The sequence below is a fragment of the Oryzias latipes genome, chromosome 8 (genome assembly GCF_002234675.1).
Source record: "Oryzias latipes chromosome 8, ASM223467v1".
NCBI classification, from domain to species: domain Eukaryota; kingdom Metazoa; phylum Chordata; class Actinopteri; order Beloniformes; family Adrianichthyidae; genus Oryzias; species Oryzias latipes.
This window is the reverse complement of record NC_019866.2, coordinates 8,887,746-8,909,471: the sequence shown is the minus strand read 5'-3', so window position 1 is coordinate 8,909,471 and position 21,726 is coordinate 8,887,746. Positions and strand designations below refer to the sequence as shown.

At 38.1% G+C, this 21,726-nt stretch overlaps 1 protein-coding gene and 1 long non-coding RNA gene across 2 annotated transcripts; one reads left to right on the top strand and one right to left on the bottom strand.

Moving 5' to 3' along the window:
- Nucleotides 1–1,288: 1,288 nt before the first annotated feature.
- On the bottom strand, nt 1,289–12,124 carry LOC101163661 (myosin heavy chain, fast skeletal muscle-like). Its single transcript, XM_023957482.1, has 39 exons — nt 11,921–12,124; nt 11,635–11,778; nt 11,388–11,544; nt 11,271–11,298; nt 11,071–11,182; nt 10,893–10,985; nt 10,744–10,807; nt 10,527–10,625; nt 10,343–10,446; nt 10,118–10,256; nt 9,913–10,031; nt 9,676–9,825; nt 9,429–9,599; nt 9,029–9,335; nt 8,645–8,712; nt 8,469–8,556; nt 8,263–8,380; nt 8,045–8,168; nt 7,809–7,945; nt 7,459–7,714; nt 6,545–6,787; nt 6,295–6,471; nt 6,061–6,206; nt 5,442–5,532; nt 4,942–5,331; nt 4,742–4,868; nt 4,543–4,661; nt 4,241–4,437; nt 3,974–4,157; nt 3,713–3,878; nt 3,461–3,585; nt 3,035–3,343; nt 2,744–2,947; nt 2,539–2,664; nt 2,269–2,439; nt 2,074–2,178; nt 1,896–1,991; nt 1,669–1,800; nt 1,289–1,306 (listed from the first exon to the last, which is right to left on the bottom strand). The coding sequence occupies exons 1-39, from the start codon at nt 12,122–12,124 to the stop codon at nt 1,289–1,291; spliced, it is 5,808 nt and encodes a 1,935-aa protein (XP_023813250.1).
- Nucleotides 12,125–17,963: 5,839 nt separating this feature from the next.
- Nucleotides 17,964–18,665, top strand: LOC105358485. Its single transcript, XR_912120.3, has 2 exons — nt 17,964–18,176; nt 18,525–18,665. It is a non-coding gene; the product is annotated as an uncharacterized LOC105358485 (long non-coding RNA).
- Nucleotides 18,666–21,726: the final 3,061 nt, after the last annotated feature.

Here is a 21,726-nt window from a genome sequence, read left to right as displayed (position 1 = left end):
TATTTGACAAGGGTGCTGATATAATGTTTTTTCATGGCCCTTTGGATGCATTCTGTTACTCCTCTGATGTATGGTAGTCTGACCATTCCTTTATTTTCTGTCTTCTTTGTCTATTTTTTCTTCTCTGTTTCCTTGTATTTCCTCTGTGTGGTCAAATAAGGTTCTTACAACAGATATCTTGTGAGTGGTAGGGTGTTCTGATATCCATGATAAATATTGGTCAGTATGAGTTGGTTTCCTGCATACTTTGATTTTTATATCCCTATTTCCTGTGTGAGTGATGTTTATATCCAAGAAATTGATGGAGTTGTCCTTTTCCTCTTCATGTGTGAATTGGATCTGTCCCGTGTCGTCCATGGTGTTAAAGTTGTCTGTGATCTGCTGTGTGTGTCCATTTTTGATATTTCCAGAACGTTATCAACGTAGCGTTTCCATTGGTTTGGCTGGCAGTGCTCAAGTGCAGATGTTAGTGCGTTCTTCTCCAGATATTCCATGAAGAAGCTGGACATTGTGGCTGACCCACTGTCAGCCATAATGGTCATACACACACACACACTCAGACAAAAAAAACGTATTATCAGTGGTTATTTTTAGCTTCCTCATGTACCAGACTGGATAAAATTTATTAATTTCACTCATATTTAAAAAATGTCAAGTAATCTGTTAAAATACAGCCGTCATGTTTTGAGAAGTAAAATAAAGTCCACTTATTCGGATCCATGCGAATTTTAAAATATTAGAAACTGCTTGCCATTTTCCAGCATTTTTAAATTTTGACAAATGACAGGTCTGTGTCTATCTATTAGAGTGTCGGCAAACTTGACAGCCAAGTTTACTCCGAATGCTCCAGTAAAGCTGCTGCCTGAACTCCTTTCCACCTGTTTGTGTGTGTCTTAGTTTGCACTGTCAGCTATTTTAGTTGGTGGCTTGGCAGTGGTTTGACAATTCACAACAATTAATTAAAATAGCTGTTGTCATTTTGTTATTATTAAAAAAGATTCCAAAGTCTTCTAATTTAAGCTTTACTGGTATTGTAAGTGTTTGTGTAGATCGTAAATACATAGAAATTTTAGGTTTTGTATGTTTATCCTGAGGTTTTGAACTAGTGATGAAAATGAAAAAAAAAACAGAATTAAATGTTTTAAGACTAATTAGTGAGTAAATAATGAAAAGAAGAACTTAGATTACGATAAAATGCAAACTTTATTCACATTTTATAAAAAATCTTTTTAACAGCTGTTTCATATTTCAGAAATACTGTTAAAATGTTAAATCTGAATCTTCTCCCTTATTCTGCACTTTCAGACTGTAAAGAAAAATCACAAAAATTACCAGTCACACATGAAGTTGATTTAGATTTTAACCCTTGTGCTATCTTAGATGACCCCACCCTTGCATTGACGTGTTCTCCCTACCATGACAAAGGTGGATAAAGGTGGAAAAATTTCATGTAATCCAAGGACACCGGTGAGGTTCACAAATCATTGAAGAAAAAAGGTTCAGTGCACTGTCTAGTGGGTCTAAATGACCCAACTCCCAATGTTAAAGTGCCTAGGATAGCACAAGGATTAATACTAAAAGATTAAACAATAAAGAATGTGTAGATTATAAACAGGTGAAAAATCAATGTTTTGGAGGGTTTGTATTGCATAATGCATTATCATTTACCTTTCCAGTATCACGACTCTTGACTCTCAGCTTGTTAACCTGGGACTCTGCAATGTCAGCACGTTCTTGAGCTTCCTCAAATTCATTCTGGACTTTTCTGAGCTTTGACATATGTGTGTTGGCCATCTCCTCCTGTGTAAAATTACATTAAAATAAGTTTTTATGTTTGTTTTTCTTTTCTTGTCTGTCACTGCAAAATTGTCATTCTTTAAAAACAATTTACTCACAGCTTCCTCAGCCTGTCTTTTGTAAGCCTTGACTTTGAGCTGCAGCTTGTCAACCAGATCCTGAAGCCTGGCCACATTCTTCTTGTCCTCCTCAGTCTGGGTAAATAAATAAAAATAAAACAGATACTTACACACAAAATCTTTTTTTTAGTTGTTAGAAGTGAAATTAGGTATGTACCTGATAAGTGAGCTCCTTCACTCTCCTCTCATATTTGCGAACTCCTTTGATTGCATCAACTCCACGTCTCTGCTCAGATTCAACTTCACTCTCCAGCTCACGCACCTGTATAAAGACAAATAAAACAATGATTTGCTTTTATTTAGGGTACAATCCTTTCTACAGACACAAATGCAAAGCATATTAATCTCATACCCTCGACTCCAGTTTCTGGAGCTGCTTCTTTCCACCCTTCATAGCCAGGTTCTCAGCTTCATCCAGACGGTGCTGCAGGTCCTTCACTGTGACCTCCAGGTTCTTCTTCATCCTCTCCAGATGAGAGCTGGTGTCCTGCTCCTTCTTTAGCTCCTCAGCCATCATGGCAGCCTGAATTAAATGTAATTTTAAATTATAGATTGAAGGGAGCATAAACAAGACCTGTGCAAATCTATATCAATGTATTATGAGAAACAATGAAGAACCTACATCAGTAATGGCCTTCTTGGCTTTCTCTTCTGCATTTCTTGCTTCTTGAATAGCATCATCCACTTCACCCTGAACCTGGACAAGATCAGACTCCAACTTCTTCTTGGTGTTCAGAAGACTGGTGTTCTGAAAAAAGGAATTGATAACAGAGTTTAGTGATTCTCTAGTTGTGGACAGCTTTTAACGTGTTTCGTTAAATATCAACCTGGGAGTGAAGCAGTCCGACACGTTCACTGGCATCGACCAGCTCCTGTTCAGCCACTTTACGTCCTCTCTCTGTCTGTTCCAGAGCGGCTCTCAGCTCCTCAATCTCAGCCAACATCAGACCATTCCTGCGCTCCACCATGGCAACCTGTTCCTTCATGTCCTCCTGTGCTCTCAGAGCATCATCAAGGTGCAGTTGGGCATCCTGAAAACATCAATAAAGGTTAGAGAGACACAACTCATTTTCTATCCTATGAACGCTTCAATGAACTTAAAGTGTCTTCAAACTCACCTTGAGTTGTCCCTGAACATTCCTGAGTTGTTTCTGGGCCTCAGCAGCCTGCCTGTTGGCATGGCTGAGCTGAATCTCCATCTCATTCAGGTCTCCCTCCATCTTCTTCTTGACTCTCAGGGCATCATTTCTGCTCCTGACCTCAGCCTCAAGAGTGCTCTGCATGGATTCAATCACCCTCTGACTGTTCCTCTTGATCTGTTCCAACTCCTCGTCCTTCTCTGCCAGCTTCCTGTCAATCTCACCTTTGACCTGGTTGAGCTCAAGCTGTACTCTGAGAATCTTTGATTCCTCATGTTCTAGAGTGCCCTTAATAATTTCAAACAGACATCAAAATAAGTCATTTCCAATAATCATATCAGGCAGTTAACCAAAATGTGTGCTGTCATGTCAGTAGTAGTAAATTCTCAGATGAAGACGTTTTACCTCAGCTTCCTCCAAAGCTGTCTGAATTTCACTCTTTTCAGTCTCCACAGACTTTTTGGCTTTCTCCAGCTCATGGATGCTCTTTCCAGTCTCACCAATCTGTTCCGTCAGGTCTGAGATCTCCTCTACAAAGAAAAAGGTGAATAAAGCAGAAAGTTCATCTATTTTTAGAGCTTCAGATGAAGTCCACTTTATGTTAAAAGTTCTATAGCAGCCACATCTCCATGTATGGGTTATCTAGGGACAACATACGTTGCAGGTTCTTGTTCTCCCTCTTCATGGTCTCCAGCTGATCCAGGGCCTCCTCGTAGGAGTTCTTCATCTTGAACAGTTCTGTGCTGAGAGAGCGAGCCTCTTTTTGAGCTCCTTCAAGCTCTGCCTGGCTCTCCTCATACTTCTGCTTCCATTCTGCCAGGACCTAGAGGTTATCCATTGGTTGCAGATTTGTTACTAAAGTAAGTGTATCTTCCTAACATGTTTTATTTTTTTTTAACTGTCAGATGAACATGGTACCTTGTCAAAGTTTCTCTGTTTCTTGTCCAGGTTTGCAGCAAGAGAATTAGCTCTCTCCACATCAATCATGAGGTCCTCCACTTCACCCTGCAGCCTCTGCTTGGTCTTCTCCAGAGAGGCACACTTGGAGTTCACAGCCTCAATGGACTCCTCAGCCTCCTGCAGGCGCTGGGCAAGCTTTTTCCTGCAGCAAATGGATGGAGTGAATGTTTTAAAAGAAGCGAGAGACAGAATAGTTTGATGAAATGATGAACTGCTTTGACTAACTTGGACTCCTCCAGTTCCTCAGTGCGCTGGATGGCATCAGTTTCATATTTGGTTCTCCACTGAGCCACCTCACTGTTGGCCTTGGACATTCCTCTCTGCAGCTCAGCCTTGGCCTCCTGCTCCTCCTCAAACTGCTCTCTGAGCAGATCACAGTCATGGCGGGCTGACTGAACACCATGAGCCAGAGCGTTCTTGGCCTGACAGAATCAAAAAAATTAAATCTAAGTAGTGGTCTCACCAGTCACACCATTCTGTAAAACACCACAACTAAGAATAAAAACAGTAGTTAAAGGTTCCCATGCCTTCACTTCCTCCTCCACATGTCTTTTCAGCTCCTCAATCTGCTGAGTGAAGGCCTGTTTGCCTCTGGTCAGCTGAGAAACTAGAGCTTCTTTCTCTTCAAGCTGGCGAGAAAATTCACCTAAAAATTTAAAAGTAAAAGAGGTTAGGTTAATTGAAATTCTCCAAAAAGGGCCTTTTTTTCTGTTACAAGTGACTGACCATTCTCTGTCTGAAGTCTTGCCCTCTGTGCATTCAGGTCATTCAGTTGCCGAACGTTTTCATCATTTTTGGCCTTGAGCTCACTCAGCTGATCCTCCAGAGTTCTGCACATTTTCTCCAAGTTGCCCTTAAAAAATGACATGTTTAATTTAGAAATTATATGTTGACAAAGAACATTTAAAAGACTGAACAAAGAAAACCTTTGATTTAGCAACACCCTCCATGTTGCTGCTGAGATCATCAATCTCCATCTTGTACTCGCTCTTCTCCTTCTCCAGCTTCTGCTTGACACGCTGCAGGTTGTCGATCTGTTCTCCCAGCTCTGCAACGCTGTCGGCCTGCTTCTTGCGGAGAGCTGCTGCAGTAGCTTCATGCTGCAGCGTGGACTCTTCAAGATCTCTCCTCAGCTTCTGGAACTCAGCTTCCCGCTTCTTGTTCATCTCAATCTGAGCAGATGTTGCCCCTCCAGCTTCTTCAAGCCTCTCACTGATCTCCTCAAGCTCCCTGGAGAGATCAGCTCTCTGCTTCTCTACTTTGGCCCGAGCAGCTCTCTCAGCCTCAATCTCCTCTTCCAGCTCCTCAATACGAGCCTAAAATCAAAGTCCACACAAATATTTTCAAGGTATCTTTCAAAAGAACTTTTGACAATTTCAAAGTCAAAAGTACACATAGAGATATATATTTATATTTATAAAATTACCTGAAGTTCCTTAATCTTTTTCTGAAGCTGAGCACCAAGGGATTGTTCATCCTCAATTTTGCTAAGAAGCTGACTGATTTCAAAGTCCTTCCTGTTTACAAAATGATTAAAAGTAGAAATATTTTTAAAATCTATATACACAGCAGATTTAATTGAAAAAAAAATTCAAAGGAACAAATTGTGTTTGGTCATATCAAAAATGAGGTTTACCAAGATTTTTGTCTTTCACTATAAAATGATTCAAATTAATTTTTATAAATACTGAAAGAACATCAACCAATGTTTGGACAGAAATGAATATGGTTTTAAATACCATTTAACATATCATACTCAATACTACAATCAAAATATGATTTTGTGGATCACTGTACACTCATTAAAATGCATGTATGTTTCTTGATTAGCAGGTTTCATCAAATTATTTTTCTTCGAAAAAAGTTTTTTTAAATTGTGTTTAGTTATATCAGAGTCAGGTATATCAAGATTTTTTTTTTCCCCTATACAAATATTACATGGGTTTTATAAAAATTGACATAACAAAAAAACAAAGTTTGGACAGAAATTAGTCAATACTGTTAAAATACTATTTAATATATTACTCTCAAATTTAAAATCATACTTCTTGATCTTCTCATCAGACTGCTGCTTGTCATTTTCCAGATCCATTATGGATTCCTGGGCTAGTTTCAGATCTCCTTCCAGCTTCCTCTTGGCTCTCTCAAGATCCATGCGGAGCTTCTTCTCTTGCTCCAATGAACCTTCAAGCTGTCAGATAAAAATATTCTATTGTTAAATAACTTCTTCAGATCATCTATTTCTGTCTAATTTGACAGAAGTTTTTTTCTTTTCTTACATCATCCACTTGCTGTTCCAGCTTGGTCTTGGATTTGGTCAGAGTGTTGACTTTGTCTTCCTCTGCCTGGAGATCATCCAGTGTCTGTTGATGGGCCTCTTGGAGGGCTTTCTTCTCCTTGGTCAGCTTTGCAATGGACTCATCTTGAGAAGCCATTTCCTCAGTCAGGTTTTTCACCTTAGAGTACCATAAAAGGTCAAATTTTATAATTTGAAATTATATAAAATGTGTACATTAGTTTGACATTAACCTTGTTTTCAGTGGCATGTTTCTCCTTCTCCACTTTAGCCAGGGTGAGCTCCAAGTCATCAATGTCCTTCTTCAGTTCAGAACATTCATCCTCCAGCTTCCTCTTCTTAGCAGTCAGCTCAGCATTGATTTCCTCTTCATCCTCCAGTCTCTCAGTGGTCTCTTTGAGTTTGGCCTCCAGCTGGATTTTGCTTTTAATGAGTCCTTCACACCTTTCTTCAGCATCGGAGAGGTTATCTGTTTCCTGTAGTTTAAAAAAATGCATCAGCTAATGGTCTGCAACTTATTGTGGTCGTTAAAAACAAAAAATGGTTTAATGCAATTTTAGTTTTTATCAATGTCCTCCTAAATGGATACAAAGAAAAACATGAAAACATTTCTTTTTAGTCATTAATCAGCTCCATGGTACTGAAAAATATCACAAAATGATTGACTAAAAAAAACAAGTCACTACCAGTCACAATCACACATTAGTAAGACAAAATCCTACAGTGTCACTCAGTTCAAAGTGTTGTGTGGGTAAAAAATATGTATATTAATTGACATACATCAAATAAAATATTTCATAGATGCACAAAGGCCAAGGTGTGTTTTGAAATCCAAGTTATATGTGTGTTGAACTAGATCTGCTGTTCAGGCCTTAGCAAGGAAACTCTTTTTGACCTAATCCAGAGTAAATGTAAGACTATAAAGGGTTTGCTGAAACTGCATATTTTACATCGTCTCTGTCTGCACATTTTTACCTAATTCCCATTTTACTTTATTTGAATCACCTAAAAACTACAGCTGGTCAATTGTTTATTTATCCCAGCCACGTTGAGCTATTATACTTTCTTTATCTACCCTATTAACAGATTAATGACATCAATGTTTTAGGTAGTTTTTATTTCATGTTTGCAGCTACTTCTAACTTACAGAAGCCACTTGAAGCTGCAGATCATTCTTTTCCTGCATCAGAGAAACCATTTTCTCCTCCAGTTCCTTCTTCTTGGCCAAAGCAGCAGCCAGGTCTGTTTTCATCTTCTCATAGTTTCCTTTCATCTCCTGCAGCTCCTTCTCAGTCTCAGCGCTTTGCAGAAGAGGCTTGATCTTGAAGTAGAGTTTGAGCCATGGCCAGTTCTTCACATTCATGAATGAACGGACGTTGTACTGGATGGTGAAGACAGATTCTCTGTTTGCACAAAACACAGTGTACATTTTAATACAAATGTTTTCTGTTATAGATTTGTCATTACATATAAAAAAAGGATCCTCAAATAATTTACCTTCTCTCCGTCATCTTAACATACTCCTTCCTCATAACGTATCCTCTGCAGAGAGCCTGAGTCATGGACACCAGTGAAGACAGTTTCTCATCTCTCATCTCCTCAAGTGTACCCAGCAGACCAGCTTTGAAGAACACCTGAGATTGACATCGGACAATAAATTCACTAAGTCTGCACATGAATTACTTATTGTATTTGCAATGTTAGCTTGTTAACAACATTTCTTTAAATGATACCTTAGTGTGTCCAAACTTGTACTGTTCGTGGTCTACATCAATGGAGCCAAGCAGCTTCTCTGAAGCTTTCTTGTTGTCCATGAACTGTCCCTCAGGGATGACAGCAGCATTCAATACTTTGTATCTAAACAAATAAAATAACATTATTTTTTTTTTTGTTTTGATTATATTGTTAAGTCATTTACACTGATTCCCTTTTACATAAATCCAGGTTTTACCTCTGCTTGAAGTCACCGTAGAGGATTCTGCCAGGAAAACCCTTTGTGCAGATTCTGATGCCCTCCAGCACACCATTACACCTCAGCTGGTGGATGACCAAGAAGTTCTCCATAAGACCTGAAAAAAACAAATGCATTAAGTTCACAATAAATTTACTGAAATCTTAAAAGAATTAGGTCAAATATTAGCACTGTAGGTTTTTAACCTTGAGTCTTTGATTCGTTTGGAATCAGGCAACGCACAAAGTGGGGATGAGTGCTCTTCAAGTTTGTCATCAGTTTGGCCAAGTTCTCCTGTGGGTCCATATTAAGACATAAGAGGTCTTTTTTGTCCACCAACGCTTTAGATTGTTTTTAACAAAAAATATTTCGGAAGACTTACCCTGAAAAGAGCAGACACAGTCTGGAAGGAGCCACCCTTCTTCTTACCACCCTTCTTGGCAGCAGCTTCTGCTCAAAAAAACAAAGATCTGATTGAACAATGATAATTGTATCACAATTTCTTTTTTTTCTTCCTAGAGTGACATATTAAGCATGAAATGAATGATTTAGTTTAAACTTATACGGCCTCTCTGAACTTCAGTACCTCTCAAAAATTAACATAGACAACATAAATCACATATTCATACAATATTTTGTGAAAAAGAACAAAAAAGCTTATATCTCAGTATTAAGACAAAAGTATCAACATAAAGCACTTACACATCATTTTGATCACTATTCCTCGAACATTTGCAAGTTTTTATGGGGTGACTTCCATTCTTACCTTCAGCTCCTGCTTGGGCTGCATAGAGGTAGCACAGCAGTTTGTTTGAAGACTTCTGGTAGAGCTGCACCACTGAGTCGTTCAGTGGGTCCTTGTTCTTGTCCAGCCAGCCAGTGATGTTGTAATCCACTGTTCCAGCATAGTGAACCATGGCAAAGTGAGCTTCAGCTTTTCCCTTTCCAGGTTTAGGCTTCTCAAAGGCCTTGTTCTTGCCAAGATGCTGATCGTACAGTTTGCCCTTGAAAGTTGTATCAGAAGCCTTGGGGAACATGCACTCCTCTTCAAGGATGGAGAAGATGCCCATTGGCTTAGAAAAAGTAATAGTTCATGTTAAAATAGCTGAACACCTCCCCCGCAACTTTGTTGATCTAAAAACACAAGTAATTAAATGGTTCATCACCTTCTCAATAAGCTCAATGCAGGCAGCCAAGTCCATGCCAAAGTCAATGAACACCCATTCAATGCCTTCTTTCTTGTACTCCTCTTGCTCCAGGACAAACATAGTGTGGTTGAAAAACTGTTGCAGTTTCTCATTGGTGTAGTTGATGCAGAGCTGCTCCAAGCTGTTGTACTGTAAGTAAATGTAGGGGAACATTTCAATCAGCTTGAATTCTTGCATTTTTAAAATCTTCTCAGCTGCAACTCACATCAAAGATCTCAAATCCAGCAATGTCCAGCACTCCAATGAAGTACTGTCTTGACTGCTTTGTGTCCAACATCTCGTTGATGCGGATGACCATCCACAAGAACATTTTCTCATAGACAGACTTGCACAGAGCACTGACAGAATTGTTGACCTAGACAAGAAAAAGTTTAGTATCATTTGCATATTCAGTATGTGCTCTGTTTATTGTCCATGGCCATGTTTTAATTTTCATATGTACCTGTGGGACGGTCTGACCTTTGGTGACCATCTCATTTCCAACCTTGACTCTTGGGTAGCACAGAGCTTTCAGCATGTCAGCTGAGTTTAGGCCCATCAGGTAGGCGATTTTATCAGGCACTAATGAAAAGAGAAATAAATGTGTTAATGATCAAAAAAACATTTTATCTTTGACACTATGAGAACTGTGGTAAATTGGCAGTTACCCTCAGTGCCGTCAGGTTCTGCCTGCTCCTCTCGCTGCTTCTGCTTAAACTTCATGTTACCATGATGCATCACAGCACCAGTCAGCTTGTAGATGCCTAACTTTTCCTCACCGTTAAAGCCCAAAATATCAATGGCCAACTGCATTGCACATCACAAGTACAAATTAATCTCTCTGGTCTTTTTCAAAATATAATTTAAGAACAAGTATAAAGTATTTGTTTTACATCAGTTGCAATGAACTCCTCAACGTCATTGATGCTCTTTACTGTGATTTCACCCATGCTGATCAATGGGAAGTCATAGGGGTTGGTGGTGATAAGAAGAGCCTCTAAAAGAGAAAAATCAATGTTTATGGGTTTATAAGATAAATGTTGAGTTTCCATACATTCGAGTTTTACAATATCATACCCAGGAGCTCAGGTTTGTGGCCCGTCATCAGCTGGTAGAAGATATGGTAGCTCCTCTCAGCAGACAACTGGTAAGTGACACGAGACTTCTCCAACAGATCTGCAATCAACCAGTTAAAAGAAAGTTAGTATTTCTGAAATAGAAATTAACTACAGAAGCACATGTTAAAGACCAATAGAGGCTGTTTTTCATGCCACTTGTTTGGCTCTTAACTTACAAGTTTCAATATCAGCTGAAGCCAGTTTTCCACTGGAACCAAAGTGAATCCTGATGAATTTACCCTGAACAACATAATGATAAACATTATTGCATGTAAGAAGAAAGTGACTCATATTCTCAAACCATTAGAATGATTCCAACACTTACAAAACGGGAGGAGTTGTCATTCCTCACAGTCTTGGCATTACCATAGGACTCCAGCAGAGGGTTGGCAGCAACAATCTGATCCTCAAGCGAGCCCTGCAAGGACACAGTATATTTTTACATTACATGCATATGCAATCACATTTTGTAAAACAATCTGAGACCAATTCAGTGACTTTACCTGAATTTTTCCAGCGCTTTGCTGCTCCTTCTTTCCACCAAGAGCAGCAATTGTTGCAAAGTACTGGATGACACGCTTGGTGTTGACAGTCTTCCCTGCACCAGATTCTCCACTGGGATACACATTTCACATTTTATGCCTTTACGGTAAGTTTCCTTAAGTTGACAAATCTTTTGTATTTAAATATGTCTAATACTCACGTAATCAGGATAGACTGGTTCTCACGATCTAAACAAGCAAACATCCAAGGGTTACATAAGTTTCCCCATAACATAACAAACATAAACTTGTTATTATGTTTGAAAATTCAGCATCACCTGTATGCATAAATTGATAGGCATTGTCAGAGATGGAAAAGATATGGGGCGGAGCCTCAATCCTCTTCTTTCCTCTGTATCCTGACACACATTGAGCATCATACACAGGAAGCCACTTGTATGGATTCACGACCACGCAGAACAACCCAGAATAGGTCTATAAGAGAAAACAATTTTCTTTTTCTGATATGGAACAAAAGCAATCGCAATTATAAAATAAAGTAGAACCAAATAAACTAAAACTCACATAGATCATCCATGATGCAAAACGCTCTTTGAGGTTAAACAGCACAGAGGGCTCATTAAGGTGGGTCATCATGGCCATGTCCTCCATCTTATCAAACTTTGGAGGGTTTCTGGGATAGATATCATCCTCTTTCACAGTGACAGTCTGTAGAATAATAGTTTAAGTTATTTATTTATTTTTTTTGAAAAGATGTCACATCATAAAACTCCTTTAATAACAAAAAAGTGCTAAACTAAGTTGAGCCACATTATAAAGTTAATATGATCTCCTTTTTTCTTTTTCTTACCTTCCCTCCTTCAGTCTCCACAGTGGCTTTGCCACCCTCTCTTTTGATGAGTTTACCCTTGAGATACATCTCATCTGCATCAACAACGAAAAAGGCCGTTTTGGCATCAAATGGTGCTGTTTGGGCCTCAATCCTCTCCCTTTCTGGTTTCCGGAGGTAGATGGCCGCCGGGCCATACTGCTCCATTTCAGCATCCGTACTCATGATGGCACTTTTAGTGGGGCCTAAAGATTAGGAAAAAATATTCTTTGAGAGCTTTTTCACAACTCAAAGCAGAAAAAAAAAACATTTTGTCTGATATAGTGTACCTCAGCAGATGGAAATCCTTGGTTTGATGAGTCCCGGTATATCAAAATGCTGCAAAAAAAAGTAAGAAAAAGTTCAGTTTTAAATTTTTGAAGTGGTATTTTTGCCTGAAGTTCTCAGCATATGACATGATTACTTAAATAATAAACTGCAAAATAAAAAAAAATTCATAACCAAAACATTGACCTATTAATGCCAATATTTATACAATGTGATTAAAATAAATTATTTTGAATACAAATTTTTTTTGTAATTAACAACTAGATCATTCATACCATATAGAAGCACAGAAAATCTGGAGAGTTTATTGCACTGACCTGTCTGAAATGCCTTTCAATTAGAGCACAAGCCCCATGACTGCCGTTCTTATATACTGCATCTCTGCTTTATCAGCAAAAGCCCCCCACTAGATTTGGTCATGCAAGCTTGACACCTTGCTGCTTGATATCAAAGGAGTCAAAAATAAACAAATATTTCGGTTTCATGTTTCATCAGATAATATAATACACCTAAGTGCATATTTATTTTAAGAATATTTAATTAACATTATAACAATATTTTCACAGCTTTTTACAGAGTTACTCAAATGATTAGATTTCAATTTTTGAACAATTTGGAAATTTAAAAAATAATACATCTCCCATGATGTTGATAAATCTTAGTATGAAAAAGTTTAACATGATTTATTTATCTGTTTAATATAAATAGTCATTATTATTATTGTTGATAATTGTCACCATTTTTTTTTTCGATTCACATTATCCCCCTTTGTGAAGTACCTTTATTTTGTGAATCGTGTTGGGGAAAAATGTTTATGTATCTTTTTCAATGTCCTATCACTTTTAATACAACAGTAAAAACTAAAGTGTCAGATTCAAAGAAGATTTGGTATACCCGTGGTTTATAGTTACTGGACATAAAGGTCATGACATCTAAAATAATATTCCAGTTGATGGTCTTGTATGTGTTGTATGTGTTACATGTCTCTGTGGAATGAGGTTAATGCAGAATTGGCAGCTGACAGTTTTACACCCAGCAAAAAAAATGACAAAATAATTTGTGACAGTGAAAAACAAAGTAATAAACTGTGTCTAATTGTTATTTTTTCAAATGCTGACAGGATAACAATTTCTAGTGAGCAGGCAACCTGGGAAAAGGTCAAGAATTGTCTGTGACTGCCAAGTTTAGCGTGGACTATAATTCAGGTAACGATGATGGTGTTCCTGTGCTTGAAATACATCCACCTTTAGCAGAGAGAGCTGAGTCATGTTTGTCATAGAGAGAACTGCTTATTTATAGGACATATTTAGAAATGTTGTTAACCCATTACCTAACTTTACAGAGGCTGGCAATATGAATTTGAATTTTAAAATATAGATTAGAAATCCTTTTTCTTTCTATTTGTTTGAAATCCTGAATTTTCAGTGCTCTTAATCTAGGTCTAAGTAGAAATGTCAGCACAGAATATAACAATAAAATAATGACCAAAAGGGCAAAATGACAAAACTACTCCATTACCTTGGAACTGTTTAGCAAATACTGCTTTAAAAGGCTTTTTGTTTTAGAGAAAAAATGCACCATAAGTAAAAAAATGTTTTTGCATAATTTATTTGTTTTTTTTATTTTTTTCATCAGTTTCGGGGATGAAAGACCGGGTGGATCTTCAAGTTTTTCTGAAGTTCCAATTTGACAGCCGTGGGGTTGATGATCCAGGTGATTGAGAATGGACGAAAAAAAAAAAAAGAATGGACCACTATGACAGGGATGCAGCTTCCTTGTTCCCCCTTTCAGCGGCACATCGGAGGAAGAGAGCCACACTCGTCTCTCACCTTGTATTCAGGAACAGCTGACCTATGATGGTTTGCCACTGAATCTCTCCTGGTTTTCCAGAAGCAGTGTAGATATCTGCTCCACGTACGCCAACAATGCCTCACAAATGCAGCGGGACCAGAGGTACAAGGTGATTGTTCCTGGTGGGAAAAAAAGGAGTGGCTGATCACCATAGCTCCTTGAAAAAGGGAATATCCTGAAGAATTTTGGAGGGTGTTATGTGAATTCTCAGCCCAGGGCTGCTGAAAAGACCAAGTGCTTGCAGAATTCTCTCGAACAGGTGGCATGTGCACACATAGGGCATGAGAGCCCAAAAGCCCTAATGTCCGAGGACATGATGGGCCACCAAAACCTTTGAGCCACTAGGAGCGCAGTCCTCGGCACTACAGGATGGCAAGCTAACAGAGAAGAGTGACCCCACTTGAAAAGTGCAGGACAAAGAGAGGGAGGAACAAACAGGCAGTCAGAAGGACATCCTACAAGAATGGTAGTCACATCAGGAACAGAAGCTTTGACCTTGCGTTCCAAGGCCCATCAAGAAGCTCCCAGCACAAGATGAGGAGTAACAATGGTGACAGCTGCAGTAGAATCTTTAGATTCCTTCTCTCACTGAAATTGTCATGAAAAGCGGCCGGCTTGAAATTTTTACTGCCCGGCCAGTAGGAGAGGGAGAAATTGAACCTGTGGAAAAACAGGGCCCATCTTGCCTGGCGTGGGTTAAGTCTATTGGCTGTTTGAAAGTATTCCAGCTTTTAATGATTATTCCAAATCATAAATGCTTAGTTAGCCCCCTCCAACCAGTGACGCCACTCCTCCAAGGCTAATTTTACTGCCAACAGCTTTCTGTTTCCTATGTTGTAGTTTCTCTCAGCAGGAGTGATCTTGCAGGATGAACTTTATTGTCAGACGCTCTCTGACACAAAACTGCCCCCACTCCAGACTCAGACGCATCCACCTCCACAATGAACTGTTTGGAGAAGTCAGGCCGAGTCAGGATAGGAGCTGCAGAGAAACGTCTTTTCAGCTCAGTAAACGCCTTATTTGCTCCCTCATCCCAGACAAAATGTACCTTAGCCAAGGTGAGTCTGTGAAAGGGTGCAACCATGCCATTGAAGCCTCGCATGAAATGCCTGTCGAAATTTGCAAACCCCAGGATGCGCTTTAACTGCTAACATCCAGAAGGAACAGGCCACACAAGAACGGCTTTAACCTTAACCATTTGCATAGTCCCAGGGGGAATCACGTGGACAAGAAACTTGGTCTGAGTGGCGTGGAACTTGCATTTTTTGGGTAGTACAGCTGGTCTTGAGAAGGCTGTGTAAAATGGCTCTTATGTGCTGCACGTGGGTGTCGAGATCTGGGTAGAATATCAAAATGTCATCAAGGTACAAAAACACAAATTTTCTTTCATACATCATATAAGGAAGGTCATTGATTAGACTCTGAAACATTGCAGCAGCATTTGTGAGACCAAAAGGCCAGAAACCAGATACTCGAAATGACCACTTGGATGTTAAATGTGGTCTTCCAGTCATACCCCTCCAGTATGTGAACCAGATGGTATACACTCCGCAGGTCCATTTTGGTGAAGATCAGGGTCCCTAGGGAGGAGATAAGTGTTCTGGACAGTGATGTTATTCAACCCCCCTGTAATCAATACAAGGCAGTAGACCCCTATCCTGCTTGCCCACGAAGAAGCTTGCCCTGCTTGCCCCTGCGGAGAGGAAGAGAAATAGATTATTCCAGCCAGTAGACTCTCCTGCAGGTACTCCTCCATGGCCTCCCATTCAGGAAGAGAAAAAGGGTAGATTTGACCTTTAGGTGGTTAAGTCCCTGGTAGGAGATCTATAGCACAGTCATAGGGGTGGTGAGGGGGCAGAAACTTAGCTCAAAGCTTACTGAATACCGCACTCAGATCATGATACGCAGAGGGGACATTGTTGAGGTCCAGTGGTTCAGGAGGAGGTTGTCTATTAACAGTGGAACATTCAGCCGCAGCAACCAGACAATTCATCATACAAAAAAAACTCCAGGACAATACACGTCCGGAAACCCAGTCAATGTAAGGAGGATGTTTACACAACCAAGGAAAACCTAATATTACAAGTGGTTTCATAGATTCCATTATATAAAACCATATGAGTTGATTGTGGTTACCTGACACAGTCACATTCATATTTACAATGTGTGCAGAAAACCAGTGTGTGACTGAACCGTTAAAAGCATGAATTAGCAAAATTGTAGTTAAAGGCTCAACAGAAATGGAGAGTTTGTTCACCACGTCTTGTGAAATCAGGTTGTCATCAGAACCAGAATCAATCAGGGTATCAAAGTCCAGAAGGTTTCAAGGATTTAATCAAAATGCCAAACAAAGCAACAGCATAGAAGACGCTTCAACACCAAACACAAAATAAGCAACCCTTAAAAAACAAAGTTAGACAAGATAATTGCAGGCAAATGGGACCATTTTGGGAGAGACCACAGCTAAACCTGCAAAAACAGAACTTTAAAACGTCTCCAAGGGGCAACCCATAACAGCATTTGTATACATTTCCTACTAGCTTCTTATTGACCAATGAAGTGAGACTTTAGTAACTCTAATAGTATGCTTTACTGTTTCATGGTGTAGTTTGTCTGTTGCAGCAGGGAAAGACTCTGACGTCGGTGCACTTTGACCTCCATTGGGGCAAAGAAACTCAGTGCTATTGGTTAGTCAATGTAATTTCCTTTCTTATTAGTTTTCAGTTTATTTAGCTCTACTTTTGTTAGTTCTAGTTTGTTTTTGGCCTTGATCCCGGTCGGTGTCCATACCAAGCATCCACAGTCTATTCCTGATATCAAGGCCACCCCGGAAGGACCAAAAATCGCAGTTCCCCAGGACCCGTGGGTTTACTCATTAAAACTATAATTTTACCCTGTCCTGTCCATTTTCTGAAGGTACTTGAGTTTGGCGGCGGTGACATGCCGAAACCACTTTAGGCTTCATTTTCACCACATAGAATTCTGTGGGTGATGTCAGATGCTTTCGGTTCAGTGTGCTGACTGAGAGTGTCAATGTGTTTTTTTCTGGCACCAAAAAAATCAGATAAACTGGTTTTACAGTTTTTACAGTACATCTAATCCTGACAAAGACTACTAAATGAAGGACAGGGGCCATCGCGCAACTGTAACTTTATGTTTATAACTCATGCTTATCTCTGTGAAACCTATCATCTGTTCTTCCTCCATTTCAGAATGGTGAAACATAACTCAGAATGACAATTTTTTGACAAACAAGAACAATGTAATTCATGACATTGTTGTGATGGAACATTAAATACAGACATTACTCTTAAATGTAGAATATATTTACAGTCTTGATACTATTGGAGAGAGGGCTATGGTTTGGAAAATCATGTTGAAATATTTACAAGATTTACATAATTTTATAATTGGAATTCAAAAGTTGACATAAAACACACCTTTGAATAAAACCTATTATTATCAGTGATTTGGTAAATGGTAAACAGCAAATACTTGTATAGGGCCTTTCTACTTTCCTCGAAGGCCCAAAGTGCTTTGTTTTCTTCAAAAATTTGTTTTGCAAAAACATTTGTAAAACATTTTGTTATGTTTTTATGTAGGCTATATGTTTATGTGTATATGTATACTTATACTTATATATAGAAAGAGAGAGAAAAAGCAGTGGAAAGTAGAGTGCCTCAAATATGTCTGTAATGTTGTTTACTAGAAGAATTAGCTTGCATTTACAGAAACAAGACACCAGTCCTCTTAACCTTTTGAGCAGGAATGAGCAGTGCTGTGGGGGAGATATCATGTTTTGCAGCTGCCTGTTGAATTTATTTGATGACCATCTACATTTTTCAGACTGGGGGAGGGAAGACTCCATAATCAAAAATAGGACAGTATCAGCAAGTGTTGCTTTATGTGTCAGGAATATAAAATGATGACGGATGATCTTCCACAGCATTTGAAAGGGGTCTGTGAGCCCTCGTAGTTGGCTCATTTTTTAAGGACTATGTTGACTCAGTTTTTAATACGACTCTACATCTTCTTTTACTCCATGGCAGATGCAGTCCTGTAACAACTTCATGAATTTGAGGTCTTTAGTGCCTGAAAAGTAAGTGTTTGAAGACTTTAATTGACCCTACATTGTTGTGACGTTTTTTGGTGCAGTTTGTCTTGTAGTAAAATTGTTGCCTGCTGACAGCTCTGAAATGATTTTCACCTTGGGAGATGTAATGTGGCGTGCTCAGTTAACTGTGACACAGCATGACACACAAACGTATTTAAAACATCTGCCTCATCTGTTGTCATTTTAACAATTAATATTGATGTTAAATGAAAAATTGCATGGTACTCTTTTAAAAAACATTATGACAACTTAAATTAAGGATCTTGGACAGATATGCAGTTTGGAAAATTGTAAACAATATATTTTAATGACATTTTCATATTTTTTCCTCAGAAACTATTCCAGGGTTTTTCTCCAAAGTTTTAGAAGTTTTTTGGGAACTGGTCTAATGGAAGGAAAAACGTGTGGAAAACATCTGTCACATTCCTTATTTTTATTAGCTATTTTACTGAATAAAACTTGTTGAGGAAAACATCTCTGTGTTTTTTTTTATTAGATATTTCTGAGTTCAAATGTTGATTTTTGTGATGCAACATTAAATATACATATCTGGTTAACCCTTGTGCTATCTTAGATGACCCCACCCTTGCACTGACGTGTTCTCCCTACCATGACAAAGGTGGATAAAGGTGGAAAGATTTCATGTAATCCATGGACACCAGTGAGGTTCACAAATCATTGAAGAAAAAAGATTCACCGCACTGTCTAGTGGGTCTAAATGACCCAACTCCCAATGTTAAAGTGCCTACGATAGCACAAGGGTTAATACTAAAAGGTTAAACAATAAAGAATGTGCAGATTATAAACAGGTGAAAAATCAATGTTTTGGAGGCTTTGTATTGCATAATGCATTATCATTTACCTTTCCAGTATCACGACTCTTGACTCTCAGCTTGTTAATGGGACTCTGCAATGTCAGCACGTTCTTGAGATATATATATATATATATATTAAAATTATTCCATCCATCCATCCATGCATCCATCCATCCATCCATCCATCCATCCAAGATATTAGGTGAGTAATAGTTTCAGCCAAAAAAGTTCTGCAAAAGTCAATTTTTGTCAAGGGGGGACCGTGTCCTGGAGCTGGAAGTCGTGTTTTTTAATGAAGGAACATAATTTTGACTAAAGTTATATTTTTTTAAGAAAGAGAATGTTTAAAAATCATGAACAAACCAACATGACAAAGAAATAATTTTTAGTTCGCTCTCACCCTACTGGGCGATCCACACCAGTTGCGCCCCTCGATGCTCCCCAATTACGACACTGAAATGTACAATTGCTTATTATGGTTACTTTATTGTTCAAATATTTAAAAATTAAAATGCTCAAAAGTAAAACTAGATGCTTGTAAATTATTACAGCTTGTAGGACTGCTATATTCTAAAAGTAACAATAACTCTTTCAAGGATAACATCACGCATGTTTACTTGAGGTTTAAAATTCCCTCATTATAAAATTAAAAAAAATTATATACAACTAGTCCAACTTAAAGTTTGAAGCCCATTGAGACAATTTTTGTTGTAAAATTGGGTTATATAAAATAAAATTGAATTAAACTTGGTCTGCTTCTCTTAGTAGAAATATGGACTGTCATGCATTTTATGAAATTATGTACACACTGTGACTGACTATGAAAATATATACCATATCAACTAATTTACAATGATGTGCAAACTCGATGTTTCTTGCTGTTGTGGAGAAGATGCAAATGGCCCTTCAGTACAAATGTTTGGCTCTGTATCCTACTCTAAAACAGGTTCTGAAGTGGTATCCGTCTCCTTCTAAATGACTGAGGTAGATGGCTGTGGGACATCATTATCAACTTGGACCACAGCAGGTGCTTCCAAATGTTTTATCTAATATGACTGGCAAAATAGAACATTCTTACAAAATATTTAGACAAATATACCAAGGTACAAGGTATTGAAACTGTACATTTTTAATGCAATTTTGACAAGCTGAGAAACCACCACAAAGTATTTCTAATAATACAAAGAATAAGAGACAAAGTACTGAATATATGTAAGGACAAATATCTAAATAAAGTGTCAGCAGGTCATCATGTCGTATTATGCTTTTTCAATAAAGGTATGAGTGAAGGAATTAATAAAAATTGGTTGGATATGAGTGAATATAAAATTGAGATCTAAGTATTCATCACTAACTGGTTGAATTTCTGGTTCAGATTCATAATCTTTTCTTTTTTTTTCTACCATCTAGTCAATCTGATATCTGACTTCTATGGCAATCTCTCACCCAATGAACTCTCTGTCCACATATCTAACATCCATCATCATCCTGCTCTGACCCTCTGTTGCCACTTCCTATAAACCTTCCTCTAAAATGTCCCCTTCCTCGGCCACGCCCCTAGGCCACATCCACAAATTCTTCCTCTGTTCATGTTCTGTTCAAAACATACATCATGCTTTCATCCTGCCAAAATGTATCTGCACATTGAGTCTTACATTTATTTTTATTCACCATCGCTTTTCTTCCTTGAACAGCAAAATTCATAAATATGGTGCTTCTTTATCCAGTCTGCAATCTCTGGTCTTATAGTTTGCAGTAAGGCTTGTTTCAGCTGCTGTCTATAGGGACCATCCAATGAGTTATAGTGCTAGAGGAGACACGCCCGCTTGGGAAGCCTGGCCAACGGTGGCGCACGCGACGCTGTCTCAGTGAGGTCGGCAGCGCCCACATGACAATGCTTTCAAAAGCCTTCGGTGGCATATAAGTAGCTTTTATATCATTTATATATATATATATATATATATATATATATATATATATATATATATATATATATATATATATATATATATATATATATATATATATATATACTGTATATAAATAATTTTTTGTTGTTAAATAAGAGAAACATTCAGCCTTAAAATATCAAACTTTAATGAAAAATGTATAGTAGCAGGACTTCTTACAAATAAAAAAAATATCACAAAGAATTAAAAAAAAAATTCTAAACATTTGTAGATCTCTTTGACATGTAATTTAAATTATTTAGAAAAGCCCAACAAGAAGTCAACAATAATATTAATAATAAATTATAATAATAAATCAATGGTAAATCAATCATAATAAATAATAACCACAAATCAATAATAAGTCAATAATAATAAATAACAACAATAAATAAATATTAATAATAATAATGCATCAATAATAATTCAATTAAATAATAGTAATAAATCAATAATACGTCAACAATAAGTCCAAAAGTTACTAATAGATTTACCCTAAAAAAAAACAAAGAAAAACAATAGATTTACTCTACTAAATCATGTGAGTGATCAATTTGGTGTAACACAGTTGGTATGGTGCCGGGTTTCAAGCAAACAGTCTGGCCAGTCTTATCAAAACTCTGGCTATGTTTTGAACAAAGCCAGAGTGTTTTTCAAGTTGGTAACCACAGTCATCCATCTGGGTTAGCTCTTGTGATGGCTAAGGCCCACTTTTTCCTTAAGTCTGAATCCATTGGAAAGCTGCAAGAAAAGTTCAGTCACTGAGTCAGA

Coding starts and splice junctions, on each gene's coding strand:
- LOC101163661 (XM_023957482.1), bottom strand. CDS start 12,124: ATGAGTACGGATGCTGAAATGGAGCAGTATGGCCCGGCGGCCATCTAC. Junction 11,183..11,270: donor AACCAGTCTATCCTGATTAC/GTGAGTATTAGA, acceptor TGTGTATCCCAG/TGGAGAATCTGGTGCAGGGA. Junction 4,438..4,542: donor ATGTGGAGGAGGAAGTGAAG/GCATGGGAACCT, acceptor TGATTCTGTCAG/GCCAAGAACGCTCTGGCTCA.